Source organism: Solea senegalensis, linkage group LG2 (assembly GCF_019176455.1).
Source record: "Solea senegalensis isolate Sse05_10M linkage group LG2, IFAPA_SoseM_1, whole genome shotgun sequence".
NCBI classification, from domain to species: domain Eukaryota; kingdom Metazoa; phylum Chordata; class Actinopteri; order Pleuronectiformes; family Soleidae; genus Solea; species Solea senegalensis.
The window spans coordinates 4,762,590-4,783,226 of record NC_058022.1 but is presented as its reverse complement, the minus strand read 5'-3'; the positions used below and the strand labels follow the sequence as shown (position 1 = coordinate 4,783,226).

The 20,637-nt window shown below is 40.0% G+C and overlaps 2 protein-coding genes across 2 annotated transcripts in view; both read left to right on the top strand.

The window, feature by feature from the left end:
• Window positions 1-8,210, top strand: part of nck2a (NCK adaptor protein 2a) — a 39,045-nt gene extending 30,835 nt beyond the window's left edge. Inside the window, exons 3-4 of the mRNA XM_044013333.1 lie at window positions 4,943-5,751; window positions 6,193-8,210. Coding sequence (XP_043869268.1) covers window positions 4,943-5,751; window positions 6,193-6,387 — 1,004 coding nt within the window. The 3' untranslated portion in view covers window positions 6,388-8,210. The remainder of the gene's footprint in view (window positions 1-4,942; window positions 5,752-6,192) is intronic.
• A 6,418-nt stretch (window positions 8,211-14,628) lies between these two features.
• ecrg4a (ECRG4 augurin precursor a) lies at window positions 14,629-20,410 on the top strand. The gene is made up of 4 exons (XM_044013346.1): window positions 14,629-14,842; window positions 16,940-16,987; window positions 17,073-17,242; window positions 20,089-20,410. The coding sequence occupies exons 1-4, from the start codon at window positions 14,773-14,775 to the stop codon at window positions 20,236-20,238; spliced, it is 438 nt and encodes a 145-aa protein (XP_043869281.1). The 5' UTR covers window positions 14,629-14,772; the 3' UTR covers window positions 20,239-20,410.
• The last annotated feature ends 227 nt before the right edge of the window (window positions 20,411-20,637 follow it).

Below are 20,637 nucleotides of genomic sequence, written 5' to 3'. Positions count from 1 at the left end.
TCATCCGTTCATCTGCTTCTCCTCAGCAAAGATGAATATGAAGGAGGGAAATCAAAACAAAATCTTCCATTTTTTTTTATAGCCAGATCCAAGCCCCTGCTCTCATTGACTCGTATTATCTTAGTGGTTTTTACACAGCAGTGCTGTGAAAGCCTGTGGTGTGCACTCAGGGAATGCACCACTGTTATTAGGGTAATTGGTTTATTTTAAGGGTTGTGTTAAAGCTCATCTGTTCATTTACTCTACACACACACACACACTAATGCTTCATTCAAGAGCCAGGGTTACGTGTAATTTCATTTCCCTTCACTCAAAAATCGCCCAAAAAAAGCACATCATGTGGGTGTTATGCTATTGTACAGAACCATTTAATACAGAGCCACGTCCACACACACACACACACTGTAAACCCAGAGAGTGAAGCAATGTGCTGCAACGCGGAAGCCTTTCATCAAATCACTTCCCTCTGAGTTGACGTCCTCTGGGCCCGAGAGTCTCGTGTCCTTCTGCGAGGATGAAGAGCTACAGTACGTGTGGGATGGGAGTGAATGTGTGGGAGGGGAGACGACCAGCAGGTCAGTGCCTTGAAGTGGAAATTAGTGGAGAAGAAAGATATGTATGAGACTGTGCATCTGTCAGTGTGTGTGTGTTTGTTTTCCCTCTCTTAAGGAAGTGTGAGGCTACGTCCACACGGAATGTGTACATTCTCCTCTGGATATGTCAGTTATCCACACGACCTCTGCATTTATAGGCACGAAAATGGAGTATATAAGGTATGAAAAACACTGCAGGCTCTGTTTTAGTTTGAAAACCCCAGGGCTGTGTTTTATTCTGAAGGAGTAAAACTGTAGACCTTTGAAAACGATGATGCAGTTACACATATTCACCTCCTCAGCTGTGTATGACAAGCTCTTACACTTACTTACTTTGAGTCTTTACCTTGTCGCCGTTGTTGTTTCTAGTTTGTAATCCTCTGTGAGATTATGCAAACAGCTGCAGAGGGAAGAGTCAGTTTACATGTGTAGTTTACCTGAACGGTTATTATAATATATGTTTTGTAAGGGTACACAAATGGCTCCTAAAATGGAGCTAAAACACTTCTGATGCAGATTGTTTTCATTTAAATGGAAATGTAGTGTGCATTAGGGCTGCAAATATCGATTAATCCTGATGAATTAGTACTTTTTTGGCTCATAAAAAACATTTACCAAACCTAGAGATTGCGATTTTCTTGAATTTCTTGTTTTCTCAAACCAAAATGATTCAATGATTTCTTTACAAAACTGAAAATATTCACATTTTAAAAGCTGAAAAATTAGAGAACTTTTTTTTATTTTCTTATGTATCGATTAATAATCAATTAATCGAATAATCGCTGCAGCCCTTGGGTGCATGTAGCCTCAATTTCACTTTCGGTGTCATAACAACAACTCCTGCTCTTTCTTTTTTTTTAAATGAATGTTGTTTCAAGTCAGTCATACTTTCTAACAACTACAGAAGGATTACATTTCCTGTTTCCACTGACACGAGCATGGCATGGAAACACAATGGGACCTGACGAGAAACGACAGGAAGCGTCAGGTTCGGACAAAAGTGATCATTTCAAGCTTTTGTGAGTGAGTAAAATAGGGTAAATTTAAAGGGCAGTGAAAATATGGTGTAACACGTAAAAATCAGTGATTACCCTGGTGTTTCTTTTTAAAAAAAAACTTGACGTTACAATTTACGACAGGACAGTGAACGCAACACAACAGCTCAACATAAACCACGACGGCTGCTTTGTGTAAACAATCATCGGCGGTTACAGTTCAACAAGAGCCAGTAAAGAAGAGACAGACTGTCGTTTAAAAGTCTGACATTTTATTAAACTCGTAAGTGCTGGTGATAACTCGTAAGGTCTGTGTGTGTGTGTGTGTGTGTGTGTGTGTCGATAAAGGCTACACCCACCTGTGAGACCGCCTGAGACAGAGTACACTGCAGTTTACTGCAACTGTATTTGTCAGGTTCGGACAGAAGATTGCACTTGAATGGTCACGTGATATAAATGTTTAGGTGTCTTAGTGTTGACACAGCCTTTCTGCATGGAGTTTGCATTTGTGTGTGTTGGGGTTTTCTCCAGGTTCTCCCAAAAACATCCCCAGATTTGGCTGATTAGGCCAACTGGACGCTCTAAATTGACTGTGAGAGTGAATGGTTGTTTGTCTCTCTTTGTGTCCCTGTGATGGACTGGTGACCTGTCCAGGGTGTACCCCGCCTTTCGCCCAGCTGAGATCGGCACCAGTGCTCCCCTGCGACCCTCATGTGGAGGATAAAGCAGTCGAAGATGAGAGTCAGAGCTCACCTGGATCACCTTTTGTCTCAAAAAACAAATGAAATGAAAAAGCAGTAACATAGTTGTAGCTTCATGCCTTTGTTTCTCTCTCCTCTGCCCCATGGCAGCCACGGGTCAATTTTATTTTTCCCCAAGCGAGCACCTGAAGTCGACCCAGGAGTTGGCCTTCATCTCTGGCTCAAGTCCAGAAAGATACAGACTCTTCTCAGGCCACACACACACACACACAGAGCGATCAGATATGTAGGATACACGCCGCTATCCATAAACATGATCTGCTTGTTATTCCCGTCTCATCCCTCGTCTTTGCGTTTTTGTCAGCTGTGGCCTCTGATGTGCTCCCTCCGCTGTTTGTGTGGGAAACAGCTGCCAAGGGACCCCACATCTTTTTTCCTCTCCTCCTCTTCCTCCTCTTCTTCCCTCTGCCAGCAAGTTTCATGCTACTCCGTGTGAACCCTGCAAACAGAATTCTTTTTTTTTTTTTTACAAACAATGCATATGTTCCTTCTCAGCAGTGACATTTCTGTGGCATTTCCACCGGCTCTGAGGCGCAGACCCGGGGGTGATTAGCTGTCAAGGAAGTCGCCTTCAGTCATTATTAGCTCACGCGAGCACACGCTGACTCCAGCCTCAGCTGTCAAGTAAAACGCTTTAAATCTTGTCAGCCACACAGTGAGTCATTATTATTCCACCGTGGAGACCTCCTCACTCACTTCTCCAGCTGATATGCTTTGGAAACGTACTGAGGTGTGCAAACACGTGTTTTAAAAAGGCTCTTACTTTGAAAGTACACAAGTCAGGTAAGAAGGCAGCCTGACTTTGATCGTGGATATGCCTGTCATTATCAAGCCCATGGTGCCTGCTCCACTTTTCATCCCCCCACTCCCCCACCCCCTCCTCCCCGTCTGCGCCGCCTATTTTCAGCCTTTTGATAAGTATAGATGTTGTGTGTGCAGATGGTGTCGATGGAATACCAAGGAGATAACGAGGTTTGATTTCAGCGAGAGGAAGGGGAGTGTGTGGAGCTTTCAGGCTGAGTGGATGTGTGCACCTGTGTTAATGCAGCCTTCCAAACGCATCGATCTGCGCTCACCTACTGAGATTTCTGTATCCTCGGCCTCCAAAACTAGTTTTTTTCCCCCCCTTTTGCTTTTTCATGGTCCATGAGTATCAATTAGTGTCCTGCTGACCTGAGCTGCCTGCTCCCTCTCCCTCTCTCTCTCTCTCTCTTGCCCTCTGTGGAGTTTTCTTTAACAAGATTCCTGTTGTCACAGTCTCTCACTGCTGCTTTACGTACCGACTTTCCAGGGCTACATTCAACGATTAATCGCATTAACCGGCTTCTTAAATGTGAATAAGAACTGTGACAAAGGCATGTGAGAAGAACAAGGTTAGGGGAAACACTGATCGACATTTTCTGACATTTTGTCGACCAAACAAGGAATCGATGTTCGATTATTCCTTTTTTTTTTTGGTGCTTTTCAATAAATCACAGTTGAGTCTTTAATATCACTTATCTTTAAGCAACTTACTGACAAAGAATTGGCTCATATTTGTGTATTAATAAGAGATAAAACATGTGTCAGGTGCAGGACTGCAACAATTAATTAATTTGGAATCAACCATTAGATATAGATTTTAAGATTTCTTTTCAAATATCGTGTTTTGTTTTCTATTTCGGTAAAAACAAGTTCTCTGATTTCAATGTCTGAATATCTTCTCTATGTGGAGACAAAAGACATTTGAGGGTCAACACTTTTCACCATTTTCGCACCTTTTTATGAACCACGACTACTAAGTCAAGGAAATAATTGATCGATTAAGGACAGGAATTTGCATTTCTGTTTGGGGCTGTGCACTTAATCGAAAACTTGTGTGTGTTACGACAATTACGATTATGTTCCCCTAAAACAAAACTGAAAATGACACTTTTAATGTCGTAATGATGTCTGACTTCCTGTCCCACGATACAAAACATGCATTCAGTGGAACACGCAAGGCGAGTAAAGATATACTGTATACAATACACTAAAATGTCAACTTATTTTAAGGTACATTTTTTATAATTTGATGTTCAAACTCAAAACAACTTTTTTATGTGCAATAAATTCAGTAAGTTAAATTTTGACCCAAATTATCATGATTATTTATTTTTTTTGTTTTCCCTACTTCTGGTATAGAATTGTGCGTTTCTCCTCAGCTGTGTCGAGGAACAGCTTGTTGTCTTTGATTTGACAATAACTGTTGCCGCTCCTCACCATCATCACCCACCGTTTAATAAACCAGAAACAAACAGCAGGTGCACTAAATGAACAACAACACGCTGAAACACTCACAAGCTACAAACACTGAGGTTTTCCCTCAGAAATCTGGCGGCAAGAGAAAATAAAGGCAGAGTTAATATTGGGACTCGTATCAGGTGAAGTAAACACAGCTTCAAGTTTAGTTTAACACATTATAAGCAACAATTAGGTGCCGATATGTCAGGATTGTATTTCCCTGTTTGCTGGATTGCCTGAAGTGAAGCAATGTTGATTTATCTATGAGTCAAAGTGACAAGAAATATGTAAATATTGAAGTGTAAATTGTAAAATCTCTTCATCCTTGCAGGTTTGGGAAAAGCCAAGCGGAAGCCGAGCGCCCGCGATGCTTCCCCAACGCCGAGCTCTGACACAGAGTATCCCTCCAATGGCAGCGGAGGAGGAGGAGGAGGGGGTGGAGGAGGGGGTGGAGGAGGAGGTGGAGGAGGTGCAGCAGAGAGAATCTACGACCTCAACATCCCCGCCGTGGCCAAGTTTGCCTACACAGCAGAGCGGGAGGACGAGCTGACCCTGGTCAAGGGATCCCAGGTGGTAGTGATGGAGAAGTGCAGTGACGGCTGGTGGCGGGGCAGCCAGGCCGGCCACGTGGGCTGGTTTCCCTCCAACTACGTCCAGGAGGATGTGGGAGGTCCAGACGACGGAGGAGAGGCAGATGCCTCGCGGGGCTTCCACGCGGGCCCGCAGGGCACTCTGCTGGCCAACGGGCGCGCGGGCGGTCACGCCGCCGTGCTCCACCTCGTTCAGACGCTCTACCCCTTCAGCTGCGTCACGGAGGAGGAGCTGAACTTTGAGAAGGGAGAGGTGATGGAGGTGGTGGAGAAGCCCGAGAACGACCCGGAGTGGTGGAGGTGTAAGAACTCTCGTGGCATGGTGGGCCTGGTGCCTAAGAACTATGTGATGGTGGTGGACGAGCTGCCGCCCGGCCGGCCCCCCACGACCTCCAGCTCCCCGCAGAACCGCACCTTGGCGCCGGCGCGCATGGGCAAGTTCGCCGGCAGGGACTGGTACTACGGCAACATCACCCGGCACCAGGCCGAATGTGTGCTCAACGAGCGCGGGGAGGAAGGCGACTTCCTCGTACGAGACAGCGAGTCATCGGTGAGTCAGTGGTCAGGTGGTGGTGACATCACAGAGCCTGGACAGGAGGAAGAAGAGGTCACATTAAGTTTGTTAAAGGGTTATATTTTAGAAAACAAAAGGAAGACATTCAGGATTGTAAATAAATGAATCAAATATCTTAAGTATTACAAAACTGGCAAGAGAATCAGTTTGTAACGGGATGAAAAACATCCCTGAATCATCTAAATGTTGCTGATTAACTTTATGTTGATGAAATAATTATTAACATAATAAAAATAGTGATGAAATAATTGATGCTGGCTGAATTTAAAACAATAGGAAAGTGCAGCAGTTTGATGGTGAGCTCCAAATATATAGAATTTGAGACTATACTGCCCTCTGCTGGCGTAATTTAAAAGTGAGGAGAACCTCTGTGTTTTCCCACGTGTATATTCACAGACTGTCTCTCTGTTTTCTCAGCCCAATGATTTCTCCGTGTCCCTGAAGGCGACGGGGAAGAACAAGCACTTTAAAGTGCGTCAGACGGAGGGAGTTTACTGCATCGGCCAGCGCAAGTTCGGCTCCATGGAGGAGCTGGTGGAGCACTACAAGAAAGCCCCCATCTTTACCAGCGAGCACGGCGAGAAGCTGTACCTCATCAAAGCGCTGCTGTGATTCCCGCGTCCTCACACTTACACTGGATCACGCACCCAAACACACGATACTAACACCCGCTCCCTAACTTGTCTTGACTCCAGCCTGAGCTCAGACTCTTGTCCGTCTGAGGACGTCTTCGCGGCCACGTCCCTCCCCTCGTGTGACGACTGAGGCCTTGGCGAGGGTTCCGCTCTCCTTCTGATGTCATAAAAACACAGCAGGACAGAAACGGCCGCTTTCTTCCGCAGACGTTGTAAGTTGAAACCATCGCTCTTCATCCCACACAGACATTATCAGACGCCGGCCATGGTTTTTACTTTGTCCACTTCTTCTTCTAAATGTATGTTCCTGACACTAACTTAAATCCCTCTCTGGAGGTTTTTGACTTCACAAAGTGACCAGAATCGCTCTCTTGCCTTTTTTTTTTTTTCTCCTTATTATGTTCACCATTCCTCATAAAAAACATAATTTCTTACACGATGTCTTATCTGTCACCGTCTCCACTCATCATTATGATTCTTAATAAAACGTGGACACAGCACTTCATTCATTCAGTGTGGGGAAAGTGTTCAAATGCAATAGGGGAGAAGAGCTCTTGGTTTTTTTCTGTCGAGTTTGAATGTTTATCGATGTAACCAAATGTGCCGCCCTGTGCCCGTACCTGTACGACTGCACTCACCGCACTCCACCGTCATTCACAGCTGTGTGCTCACGCCTTTATATTGTGTCACGTTGAACATGTTCTCCAGTTATGTGTCTGTAGCATAGACTGTATATGAAAACGTTTTCTTCACGTGTCCAAATTGCTCGTTTTAGGTCCTTTCATCCATAGAATACGATGTCAAATTTGCAATTTGTGCTCACGTCTAGAGTCGTTTGAGTGGACGCCAGAGAGATTGACGGCCGGTATCGTCCAGTAGAGCTCCGGGTGTCAGGTTTTCGCAAAAGCCTTGCATTTTCACCAAACACTTTTAATCCCCAGAGATCGGGAAATAATATCGCAGAATTTATCGGATCTTTGTGACGGCCGTGCGGTGCAGTCGGAGCGGACGTTATTCCAGTCCAGTTATTCCCCTCGACTTTGGTTCGTTTGCAAATCTCTAAACACTTTAAAGATGGGAATTATTGCGTGTGTTTTTATATACAGTCTATGGTCTGTCGCTGTGTGGGGATGCTGACTGAAGAATAACGTAAAGAAATCACTTTTTTTCGAGTATATACACTTGGATCTACTTCAGCTACCGTTAAAAAAAGAATTAGGACCTTTATCGATGTAGTTTCTGTTAACGGTGATTCTTTCTATCTCGCCACTTCAGAGTTTTGTTGGAAATATTAAATATATTCAATTTAGTGATTGATTGACATTCTGAAAATCTGCGTTTATTGATTTGGGAAAAACTGATTAGTTTGTGAAACTGGATGCTAACTTTTGCTAAGCCCCTCCCCCCCGAGCAGTGACCATAGTAGCGAGGCATTTCACCAGGTACAACCGCTCCAATCATAACAGCGATCCAAACAATTTATAGAATGTTAGGTTAGATTTTGTCCTTTTCCAAAACGCTTTAGTCCAAAATCAACAAATCACTCTTTCTGTAACTGGTTTAGAAAAATGAGCTTGCTTTAGGGGGAGGGGCTTAGCGAACGTTAATGTCCTCTCTTCACTGTTCGAACAAACCAAATAACCAGGTTTGTTAATGAAAAACGATTCTATAACCAAACAATTCCCTGTTTTTTTTGCAATATGCGTTTGTTTACCAATGGAAGTGTTGATCATGGAGTCCTCAGCTTTTATATATGTGTATATATATATATATCTATATAGATATATATATCTGAATGTTATTGAGCATATTGTTATTTAATTCTTGTCTCCACTGTATGTATATATTCAAAATAGGATGAGGTGCATATACGAATTGTCGAGATCCAACCATGGTACTGTATCACCGACAACATGATGAGAATTTAAATACTTTTGTTCAATAAAATCTTTTTTGAAGAATACTAAAAAAAAAAAAAAACAACAGCACTTGTTTGACAGTTAATTGTCTTTGAATGGTTCATTTAATCAGAATTAAAGGGTCAGTGTGTAACTTTCTACAACGTTTACTGACAAACTTTCTTAACCATCATGATAATGAGTTGGCTTGGATTTATGTTGATTTTATGGCTCAAGAATTGTCAAAAAATGTTCAATGAGTGAGTGTTTTTGCCACTTTTTTAATATCTTTATTAACTTTCACCTTTTCCATATCTGGTAGTTTTTCAACCGTTTAGGAATCACAGTACTGAGAAGCTGACGTCACAAATGTGTGACGTGCCGGTGAATCTGGTCGCTCCAAGGAATCCTGAGGTTCTACCGTAATGACAAGTATATGGGTGCAATTAAAGCTCTATTTATATATTATTATTATTATTATAATTATATATATATATATATATATACATATATATATATATATTATTATATATATATTATATATTTCTCTGCTTTCCAGTATCCATCCTCCACATGAGAGTCACAGGGGGCGGAGTCACACCCGAGACAGATCGCCAGTCCATAGTTTTTGAATTTTCCAAATATGACAAACGGTCTTAGGAGTTATGGTAATGAGAGGTGTGCACAACATGATTGGTAACAGAGGGGTTAAATATCTTTGTATAGGTGTTTAATCGCTTTAAAATAAAAAATTGTTTGGTTTTTGTTGCCTTAGAATCAGCCTTGTATGTGTACTGTACTGTAGGCGAGGGCCTTGCTCTACACAGGCGGCCATCTACAGTAGCCTGAAAGGACAAAACCAGAACCACAGATTAGCATTTCAGTTTGAGTGTTTTCTAAAGAATTAAGCCATTTTTTCTGGGGGTTCATCTTATTAAATGTGACAATTTTCTTGGTTTCTTTGCTCCGTGTAACAAATGCAATCATTAAAACTGAATCGTTATTGGTTTGTGGACAAAATAAGACATTATTTAACTTCATCATCTTCAACATTTTCTGGACCTAACCATTACTCTTATTAATATAGAAAATAATAGACAGATTAGTTGATTATCAAAATAATCAGTGAGTGTAACCGTAGGTTCATTTATTTATTTATTGATGTATTTTTTTGTCATTTGTCTCATTCCAAACAGTCTGAGCTGTGGTAGCTTTAGATGTCCACATGGGGGCAGTGTTGTGCCTCTTGTCTTGTCAGTGGCTAGTTTATGTTTTTCAACGTCACAGCAGTTTGGGTGTTTTTTTTTCCAGCCGAAACTGTAACATAATTATTTATAATCATCCTTTCTACATTGTAAATAATTGCACTTAAGTCTTTATTTATTTTTCCTCTTTCATTTTTGCACCAGTGACCAGGAAAAAAAATGTCCTTACGTGATGAAAAAATTCTGACTCTGTCGTTTAAATCGCAGAGAGACACAAACGCTGATTGGACGACAATGGGAGGAGGTTACTGTGACAGCTGGAATTCAAAAGCCCCCCCTGTAAGTGCGGCCGTGTTGACTGCAAACCAGGTTCTTACTGATTTATTGACAAGATAATTTTATTTGTCCGCTCTGCTCTATTCAGTCGTCATTAGCTTTTCACCTCGGTGGATCCGCTAAAAGCTCGGCATTCGCACAGATGTCACACGTCCACCACTTATACTGATGGAAATGCTTTAATCTCGTCTTTTCCCCTTCATATAAAAAGCGTCTCTTCTTTGTCACAGACTGTGTCTTTCTTACAAAAGCACAAGGCTGGAGATGCTCTTCACTTTTATTACTGTGAGTAAATCCCCCCTTGTCTCTTTGTAGTCATGGCTTTTTGTCCTCCACCGGGGCTTCAGATAATCATTACTTTTCATTCTTGCCGTCTGAAGATTTTTTTTAAGTCAAGTGGATTTCTCTGTAGCATCTAAAAAATAATTTAAAAAAATGCACTAAAACCTCCCGGGAACACAAGGCGACGTCTTCTTCTGTTATGTTTCATTCAAACAACACTTTAGAGGATAAAATGTGCAAGAAAAATACATTTTCTGTGTCACTTCTGTTTTAAAATGATTCATTTGTTCAAAGAAAAGTTGCAGATTGCATTTTTGCATTTTTGACATTAAATGTTATTTTTCTTTGTATTATGGTAATTACTCTCATAGGAGTAGGAGTCACGTATAAGTTGTAATCTTTCTGTAAAAATAACAATACTTTCATATCTTAAAGGGACAGTTCAGGCATAATTTGAAGTGTGTATTTGAAAATTTGAAAATGTATGATACTGTTCTTTTAAAGAAGATTTTGACCATTTATTTGGCATAAATAAAAAGCTAATTTGCGTGGGTTGAATTGCAAACATACACATGAAATTTGCAGCGGTCACAGAAATAACTCTTTACATTTGGAGTGAAAATAGTAAATATTTGTGCCTCGTTTTGATTTAATTCACAACCATTTTACTGAAAGGAGACTGAAAAGTGGGCGGATTTCGTGGCGCCTGGGAATGTGACACTAATGTGAAATATTTCTAATGAGAGAGTTTAATGACGAGCAGCGTTTTCTTGTTTTAAACGTCCGTATAAAGAGACACTTTTTTATCGTTTTCCTGATTATTGACTCTATACTGCCCCCACGACTTCTGGTGTGGTATTGCGCCGTTTTATACGTCATAGAAAAATACGTAGAACATGCGTAAACCTTTGAGTATAGAAACAAGTAACATAATATTTGACATGAGAAATTGTTTTCCAGGGAAGTTTTTGTCATATTTTTGCTTTTTATTTATGCTCCCTGATTCCCTGATTCCCACAGCGTCATAAAAACATACAGAAGACTGAAAACACATATGATGGGATTATATTTTATTCTGCTGCCTCTAAAGGGTATTTGTGGGCAAATAAAAGAGAGCTTTGTGTCTGGACACACACACACACACACACACACAGAGCTTCTGTGTAGCTTTGCATTATTTTCCATCTCAGTGTTTTGAACACTTCAATTCTTCATCTTGTTCAAAATGCCATGTTGTCTGTGATTTTCATGATGATGATGATGATGATAGAGTGTGTGTGTGTGTGTGTGTGTCACAAGGTGTTTCACACTTTAAAGCAAAAGCTTAATTAATCAGGTTTTATTACAGCTACTCCAACTCAGAATAGGAAAAAACACAGAGTTTGACACAGAATGATATACAATTCAAATAGTTACATTTAAGAAACTGAATAAAATCAAATACTATAATATACAGTGTCTAAAGAGTCTCTAAAAGTCTACAAATGTTGTAAATCTGCATTTAACAAGACAGTTGGAATGCACAATGTAAGAATCTAAATGAATGTAATACCATTATAACGGGATTATATTGTTCCAACAGTAATAATTACAGTCTTTATTTAATGTGTCTGACACAGCGAGGATGACGAGTTATGTTCAATGTGATCTTTGGGCAGAGGTGACAAGTAACGAAGTACAAATACTTTGTTACTGTACTTAAGTAGATTTTTCTTTTACTTTGAAAGTACATTTCAGAGCCTGTACTTTATTACTTTTGCTTGAGTAAAGGAGTTGAATCAGTACTTCTACTTTTACCAGAGTATTTTTTTTACACATGCATCTGTACTTCTACTTAAGTACAGAATATGAGTACTCTGTCTGTGGGAAACATTCTCAGAGTGACAATAAACTCCCGTGTCTTCAATTTCAAAACTTAATTTGTCCCCAGGGGACAATTCGAGGCACAGAGAGCAGCTGTCCACAAACACAAACATGAAGTCAGCTGAGCGCTGAGAAGTTATGTCAACGCTGCCCGCGCTTGTTATTCTCTGCTCTAAAATTAATTTTGTCTTTATTTATAAGGTGCAAATGGTTTGAGGTTTGCTATATTCAGACGTGGAATAAAAATAGAAAGAAGTGTGTTGGCATTAAGTATTAAGTACGTCAACGGTGATACTTGAGTAAAAGTATGTTACAGAAAATGACTTTGGTCCCTTTTTTTATTACAGTACTTAAGTAAAAGTCTTAAGTACTTTGGTTTTAGAAGTAAAATAATAATTAAAAAAGGGAGGAGTTAAGAAGATGAAACCAAAGAAGCCTAAAAACGTAGGTCTCTGTTGCAGGAAGCAGAATACAACACAGGGCATTGTGGGTAAACACAACCAAAACATACGTGTGTGTGTCGTAATGATCACATTAAACAAAAGGAAAAAAGAAACAAGACTGATAGGATTTGAGTTTTCTTATTCATTGTTTGTCTCGTCTTCTTCTCCTTCAGTAATTGTTGATGCAGCGCCGCCTCAGGCGAGGAGGGGAACACGTTATTCTGAAGGTTCGGCTCGTGTCACTAACGTGTGAAAGCTGGCGGAATGTTGCAAACCCACAATTGAACTGAGTCTAACGGACTCCCACTTCAAGTTCTCCCAAGTTCTGGTTCTACAGAAATCAGGTATATGTGTGTAAACACCTGTATGCCACGTAGACTTGAAGCACTTACCTTCTGAATTGAATACAAACTGAAGATTCTCCGACACACATTAGAAAGGAAAGGTGAGGCTTTTAGTTCTCCTGATAAAAAAAAAAATCCATTCATTCATTCATTACAGAACACCAAAGCACAGTGCGGTGAACGGTCTGCACCGTTTATCTCATCTTAATAACTCGCAGCACTTTACCCCGTGTGTCACTCATACAGTGCGCGGCTCTTCATCTGCACTTAAGTGAGTGCTTCACACATCGTCTTGGACAATATGAGGTTCAGTATTTTTCTGAAGGACACTTAAAGATGTTGATCTATCCACAGATTCTAATAAGTGGACAACATGCCTCTACCTCCTGAGCTGCACACGGCTTCCAAATCCCCCTCTGACACCTTCTTCCTCCCCCCCAGTAATTCATTCCCCATCTGCAATGGAAATACAAGCCAGATGACGCTGAGCTGTGGGTTAGACTCTCAGAAGGCTGGTAGGACTCAGCCTCCTCCTTCAGTCAGCTTGTTTCTGCTGAGAGCGAGGGCTTGTGCCTTTCACTGAGCCATGCAGGTGTTACGCGTGTGCGTGTGTTCCGGTGAGAGCGTGCACAGCAGGTTAAATGTGCTCTTCACGCAGAGCCCACCTCGGCCGATTAAGCGAGGAAAAAGGCTTTTGAGCGTCTTCGTGCTCTTATGCATTCAGCTGCGTCGTTCGTTCCCACTTTCTTTCTGAATTCCATCATGAAAAGCGGCTCCGACATCTGCCGGCTCTTAGTTCCCCACATTCCAGCTGTACTCACGGACACGCACAATTTCCGACCATTTCTGGCTAAGTGGAGGATATAATGTAACATTTCTGCATTTAAATGTTAAAAAATGTGAAATAATGTCATGTATTTTGTTGAATCAGAAGTATGTTTGTATAAGGGTATATTTACTTTAAAATAAGACTAGTTTCTGTCACCCTAACATAAGACTTTTACATGAACCTCAGGCAAGGGTCGCTGTCTTGCGCTGCCATGTGTCAGTACAACATCCTTTCTGGTATACGAAGGCCACCGTAGTTCCCTGATGTGCTGGGGAAGGGGGGGGGGCAGTCCTCATCTGCAGTCTCACCAGTAGATGTCACTAATTCTTACACACTGACCCCAAAAGCACGTCGTGTCAGAAGAACAATGTTGTCTTTAAATATTAGATCAATCTGAACTCACCAGACGCTGTCATCATATTTGTTGTTTTGCTGCAGCTCGAGCTGCAACTAACTTACGTTCTCGATTCATTGAGAAATCCTTTGGTCCATAAAATGTCAGAAAACGTTGATCAGTGTTTGTCAAACCTGGAAATAATGAGGTTCTGAAAAATCTTGTTTTGTCCACAAACCAAAATGTTTCAGTTTCAGTGATTACTTTATTATATGGAGCAAAGAAACGAAGAAAATATCCAGATTTAAGAAACTATAACGATCAGAAATCCTGTTTCTCAAACCCATTCATTGATTGTCAAAAGAGCTTCTGTCACCCGGTGACACTGCTGCACACAGGAAGTGACTTGTTTCATGTCGAGACAGGCAGCAGCAGTAAAGCCAGTAAAGCCAGTAAAGCGAAAGAAAGTGCCCACAAAAAGTTCCTCACTTCTGCCCCTTGTGCTGCCACTGTATACAGCCCGCGCTGATAGTTTTGCCTGATCCATCACCAAAGGTTACACACCGCAGCTTTAATGCTGCACGTGCAAATTATATTCAAACCAGATTGAAACCCTTTCATATTGTGCTGTTTTAAAGCTGACGCTCCAGTAATAAGGACTAAGTCTTGTCTCTGTAGGCTGTCAGAGGTAAAGACACATTCCTGAACCACACGCCAGTTTCCACATGGAAACTTTGTGTTGCCGCCCACTTCTGCTCCAGTTGTGCGAGAGTTGAGCCACGGTTGTTCCCTTCACACAGCTCTGTGAAGACTCTGAGTGGGCACAAAATGGCTCCACGGCAGCTCCACCTGAGGTTAATAGCGCTGACAGTGGTGGTGACACTGTTGGCTCTCAGAGGTGAGATCATTCCTGTTATCTTTTGCTTTGCTTGCTTCAAATATTGCATTTTATATTCACCACTCTCTGCCCGTCCTTCACATCCATCAATCAGGCTTTGTGAAGTGCTCACTAGTTATCTTTAAAAAGATTTTCTCTGCCTCCAACCTCTTCTCTCTTACTCATGCACATTCCTGAATTTAACAAAGACAAGAAAAATGTAAAGAGAACAGAAACTCATCTGTCTGCAATAATACTTTTTGGATGTATTAACTTATAAAAGTGTCATTTCCATGAATTACTCTCTCTTTTCTGGGAATTCTACTTCTGTAAATGGAATGAATTCATTCAAAACCTTGGCTTCACAGACTTTAATCTCACTCTTGAATGACAAATCCATCCTTTAAGCACTTGCAAGTGACTTTTGCCACATTTTGAGACCAAGAATGTCTGTTCAGAAGCAACTTTTGCACATTTTGACTAAAGTAAAAAGAATTTGTTTAAACCCCTAAATCTTTTGTTCATCCTTTGTAGGATTTTACCTTCTCTAATTTCATCTTTACACATACTGTGTGAACTGCATGCAGTACAATAATGCATTATGCCCATTTATCTCTGACTCATCTTGTGGGAGAACAGCTCATTAAGTATGCAGAACATTGTTGATTATGCAGGAATGCGCTCGTCATAGCTCATTTGGAGAAAAAACTAAACACAACTAAACACACGCAGCCAATTTTCTCCTGAAGTTTCCTTTCACTCCAAACCACAGTGTTTTTTCCTCTCAAGCTGAGAGAACGTCGACCTTAGAATATGGACTGGATTCTCAGGCGTTCAGACAATTATCTCGTATTCATAGTCGTAATTTACCCATACCTCAGTCATGAACCTCATGTTTATGTCTATGTGTCTAAATAAATGCAACAGGTTGCTGCCAGAGGATTTGATTTAAAGACGCTATATGCAAGATATGCAACCAGAGTTTAAGACGGTTACTGCAGTCCATATTTAAAGTTTTGGGGTTGCCATGTCCCTGCCCACCAATGCTGCACAAACTGAGGGAATGATGTGGAAAGAGCTACACTTTTATCCCCTTTCCACAAAATAAACATAAACAGTCTGTGCAGGATTTTGCAATTTCAACGTGTTTCTTTCATTTCCGGTGAAATTTCATAGACATTTTTCTTTATTTTGAGAGCTGTAGTGTTCCTTTTAACACAAAATAAAAATGTCTTATGTTACATTTAATTCACTGTCAAATGAATTCACACAACGCTGACTAATCCTGTTGGTGCCGCACACATTTTTGCTGTGTTTTTTCCTGTCTGTGGAGACACAGATTCATGAGATTATTTCACCATGGATGGAAGGACGGCAGAAGCAGAAACAGCTGTGCGAGTCAAGTGAGACAGCAGAGAACTTTAGGTTAATGTATTACTCCCTCCCAGTTCTCGGAAACTTGAGTGTAGTGAAACAAAAGTTGAAAAAGAGCTTTAGGTTAAGGAATTAACCCCGGATCTCTGAAATTTTGAATGAGAGCTTTAGGTTAAGGATTTAACTCTGGTTCCCTGAAACAGTGAAGTGGAACGAATGTTGGAAGAAAACTTTAGATTAAGGATTTAACCCCAGTTCTCTGAAACATCAGTGGATTGAAACTAATTTTAAAAAAAGAGCCTTACAGTTCTATGAAACACAAGTTCTCTGGGAAGACGTATTATCTCTAAATAAATCATCTCCCTCAAACATTGTTTATGATTGTGCATCATATTCATCCAGAAAAAAAACCTGGCAACCATTTGTATTCTTGTAATCTCTGTGTACATTTACAGTATAATGAGTTTGTGACTCTTGTTTTAAAGATGTATGTATGTATGGGTCTTCACTACTGCTCCGTTTTTTATTTAAATGTGTTAAAATTGTGTTTTTATAGGTTTTGAAAATGAAGGAGGGAAATGTATTATATTGAAGTGTCTTTTCTCCAAATCAACTTCTCTAGTATTTCTATTTTTTTGATTTTCAACATAAAAAAAGAAAATATACAGCAGAAAGCTAGAAATGTGTATTTATCTTTGAGTATTAAACAGTAAATAAATCCTCTCTGTTGTTTCACATTCACAGATGCAGCAGGTGACAGCAAACTGTACAAGATCTTAAAGAAGAGAGAGGGTAAAGTGGCTCTACTTTCACTACAAAAAAATCCAACCTTTTATTAAATGTGTTTCATCTCTTCTCTTGTTGTGCTTCCATCTAGTGGCAGGACCTGGTACTACTCTGTCAAAGTCCTCCATCGACGTCCCTCCCTCGAAGGCTCGGGAATTCCTGGCAAAGCTGAGCAGAACCAAGAGGAACATCTGGGACCGGAGCAGACCTGACGTGCAGCAGTGGATCATGCAGTTCATGTACATGGGCTACGACGAGCAGGTGAGTCGCCTCAAATTTATCTATAATCCATAAAGACGACATACTATGACTTTTTTGTCTAATTTTGGATGACATACAAATGTATGACTTTTTTGTCAAAATTTGGATGACATACAAAAGTATGACTTTTTTGTCAAAATTTGGATGACATACAAAAGTATGACTTTTTTGTCAAAATTTGAACGACATACTAAAGTATGACTTTTTTGACTGACTTTTTTGTCAAAATTTTGACATACTTAAGTATGACTTTTTGTCAAAATTTGGACGACATAAAAAGTATGACTTTTTTGTCAAAATTTGAACGACATACGAAAGTATGACTTTTTTTTTGACAACATACTAAAGTTTGACTTTTGTCAAAATTTGGACAACATACTAAAGTTTGACTTTTTGTCAAATTTTGGACTACATACTAAAGTATGACTTTTTGTCAAAATTTGGACGTTATACTAAAGTATGACTTTTTGTCACATTTTGGACGACATACTAAAGTATGACTTTTTGTCAAAAATTTGGACAACATACTAAAGTTTGACTTTTGTCACATTTTGACATACTAAAGTATGACTTTTTGTCAAATTTTGACAACATACTAAAGTTTGACTTTTTGTCACATTTTGGAGACATACTAAAGTATGACTTTTGTTTTGATTTGACATTTTGGACGACATACTAAAGTATGACTTTTTTGTCACATTTTGGACGACATACTAAAGTATGACTTTTTGTCAAATTTGGTCAGTATGATTTTGGACACATACTAAAGTATGACTTTTGTCACATTTTGACTAAAGTATGACTTGTTTGTCAAAATTTGAACCACTTAAGTATGACTTTTTTTTCAAAATTTGGACCAAATACTTAAGTATGACTTTTTTGTCAAAATTTGGACTACATACTAAAGTATGACTTTTTGTCACATTTTGGACGACATACTAAAGTATGACTTTTTGTCACATTTTGGACGACATACTAAAGTATGACTTTTTTGTCAAAATTTGAATGACATACGAAAGTATGACTTTTTTGTCAAAATTTGGACGACATACGAAAGTATGACTTTTTTGTCAAAATTTGGACAACATACTAAAGTTTGACTTTTTTGTCACATTTTGGACGACATACTTGTCCAGATTTCTGCTGGCTGGTCTTCCCAGCTCAATGCTCCCTTCTGGAAAGGGTGACCAGAACAAGTACGGTGGGCACAACTCGACTGTCTTTCTGAAGGTTTATTCCACATACACAGTTAAGCAGAGGTCAGTTAGCAGTTAGACAGTTAGAAGTTAGTCAGTTGGGTGGAGTGGCTCAGTGGTTAAGACCGGTACCCTATGTGCGAAAAACATCATGGTCGCAGTGGTCGCAAGTTCGATTCCACTCCTCGCTGACTGTACTCAATTCCATTGTAAGTCGCTTTGGATAAAAGCGTCTGCTAAATAACATGTAATGTAATGTAAAGTTAGCAGTTTGTTAGCTACTAACTACAGTCAGTCAGCTTGTGAAACCGACAAGTCGTACAGGTTCTGATGATAGATAGCTTATACGAAGGCGATATATAACAGAACATGGCTTTGACGATGCACCTTAAAGGCAACGGTGCTTTGATACCAATTGCAACAATAAACAGATAAATGGAATGAAAGACAAATAGCTTTGCCTGCTAGAAAGTTCTACAATACTATGTATGACTTTTTTGTCACATTTTGGACGACATACTAAAGTATGACTTTTTTGTCACATTTTGGACGACATATTAAAGTATGACTTTTTTGTCAAAATTTGAACGACATACTAAAGTATGACTTTTTCGTCAAAATGTTGACGACATACGAAAGTATGACTTTTTCGTCAAAATTTGGACGACATACTAAATTATGACTTTTTTTGGTCAAAATTTTGACAACATACTATAGTATGGCTTTTTTGTCAAAAATTCTGGACCTACATTCCGTAACATTACTCTTTGTCAAAATCTCTGGACGCATATACTTATTTGTAGACTTTGGTCAAAATTGATGACATACTAAAGTATGACTTTTTTATCACATTCAGGACGACATACTAAAGTATGACTTTTTTGTCACATTTTGGACGACATACTAAAGTATGACTTTTTTGTCACATTTAGGACGACATACTAAATTATGACTTTTTTGTCAAAAATTTGGACGACATACTAAAGTATTTTCTATCATGGCAGACAATAAATTGTTTCTGATTCTGAATAAATCTGATGTAAAAAGAAAATAGTGTAATTAATGCACATAAAATAAAACAATAAAAGGTATCTGTATATTTATATATCACTCAATATGTCATCCATGCAGGAGGAAAATGTGGCAACAATTACTCTAAAAACAATTTTTTTACATCTGACTGAATGAATGAATTCAAGCGAGATATTCATGAATTGTCTCTCACACACAACAAGAATATAATACGACAGAGGCGGTGTAAATTTTCCTTCAGGACAGAGTCTGTCATGTAGAATCCACCAGGGACAGGAAGCAGCAGATAAAAAGGGGAAGAAAAATAACTCCCCACACTCAGGGTTTGTGACAGCTGCCAGTGTTTGCGTTTTAGTCCCTGTAGCCATGTTCCTCCACCACACTCGTACACGAACGACGCCCTGTGCTTATACCATTTGCCGTTGCTTCCCTAAAAGGCCAGAGCTGTCAACGCACTGGCATTTCCACTGTTTGCCTGTGTGTGTGTGTGTGTGTGCCACAGCTGTGTCTGCTGTCTCAGCAGGAGCCTTTATCAGCTGCTCCTCATCTATTACCAGCCTCCTAATGAGTCACGTCTGTGTTGTGCTTTTTTTTCCTTCTTTTCTCCACCACCACCAGAGGCTGGAGGCTGACCTGTCCTACTGGATGGACCAAGCGCGCTCCAGTGACCAAGGGCGCCAGCATCATTACGATGAAAACGCCCCCATTGGCCCACGGGACCACAGCACCTACAGACACGGAGCTGATGTCAACTATGACTACTATTAACTGGAGTCCAGACGCAAACACGGGGTTTCTGTGATCGATCAGTTTCTTCATGTAACTCTGTGATGGTTGAGTTGTCACATCCTCCTAAAGTAACCCTAATCTCTGTATCACATATTAGAAACAGACAGAGTCTCAGCTTTTATCTCATTGTAAATAAAAAACAAGTACCGAATGTGCTTTTGTTTTTACTTACACTAAACAATCATTGAAAAACTTTTTCTTTTGCTCTCTCTCTCTCTCTGACATACGCATTAAACATGTTTTTATGTCTTAGTGAGGACGCATCTTTGACATTAATGCATTCCCTACAACTGACACTGACCTTAACCATCACAACTGCCTAACCCTTAACTCTAAAACCAGGTCTTAAATCAACGAGTGGATCTGTGGTACAGCGAG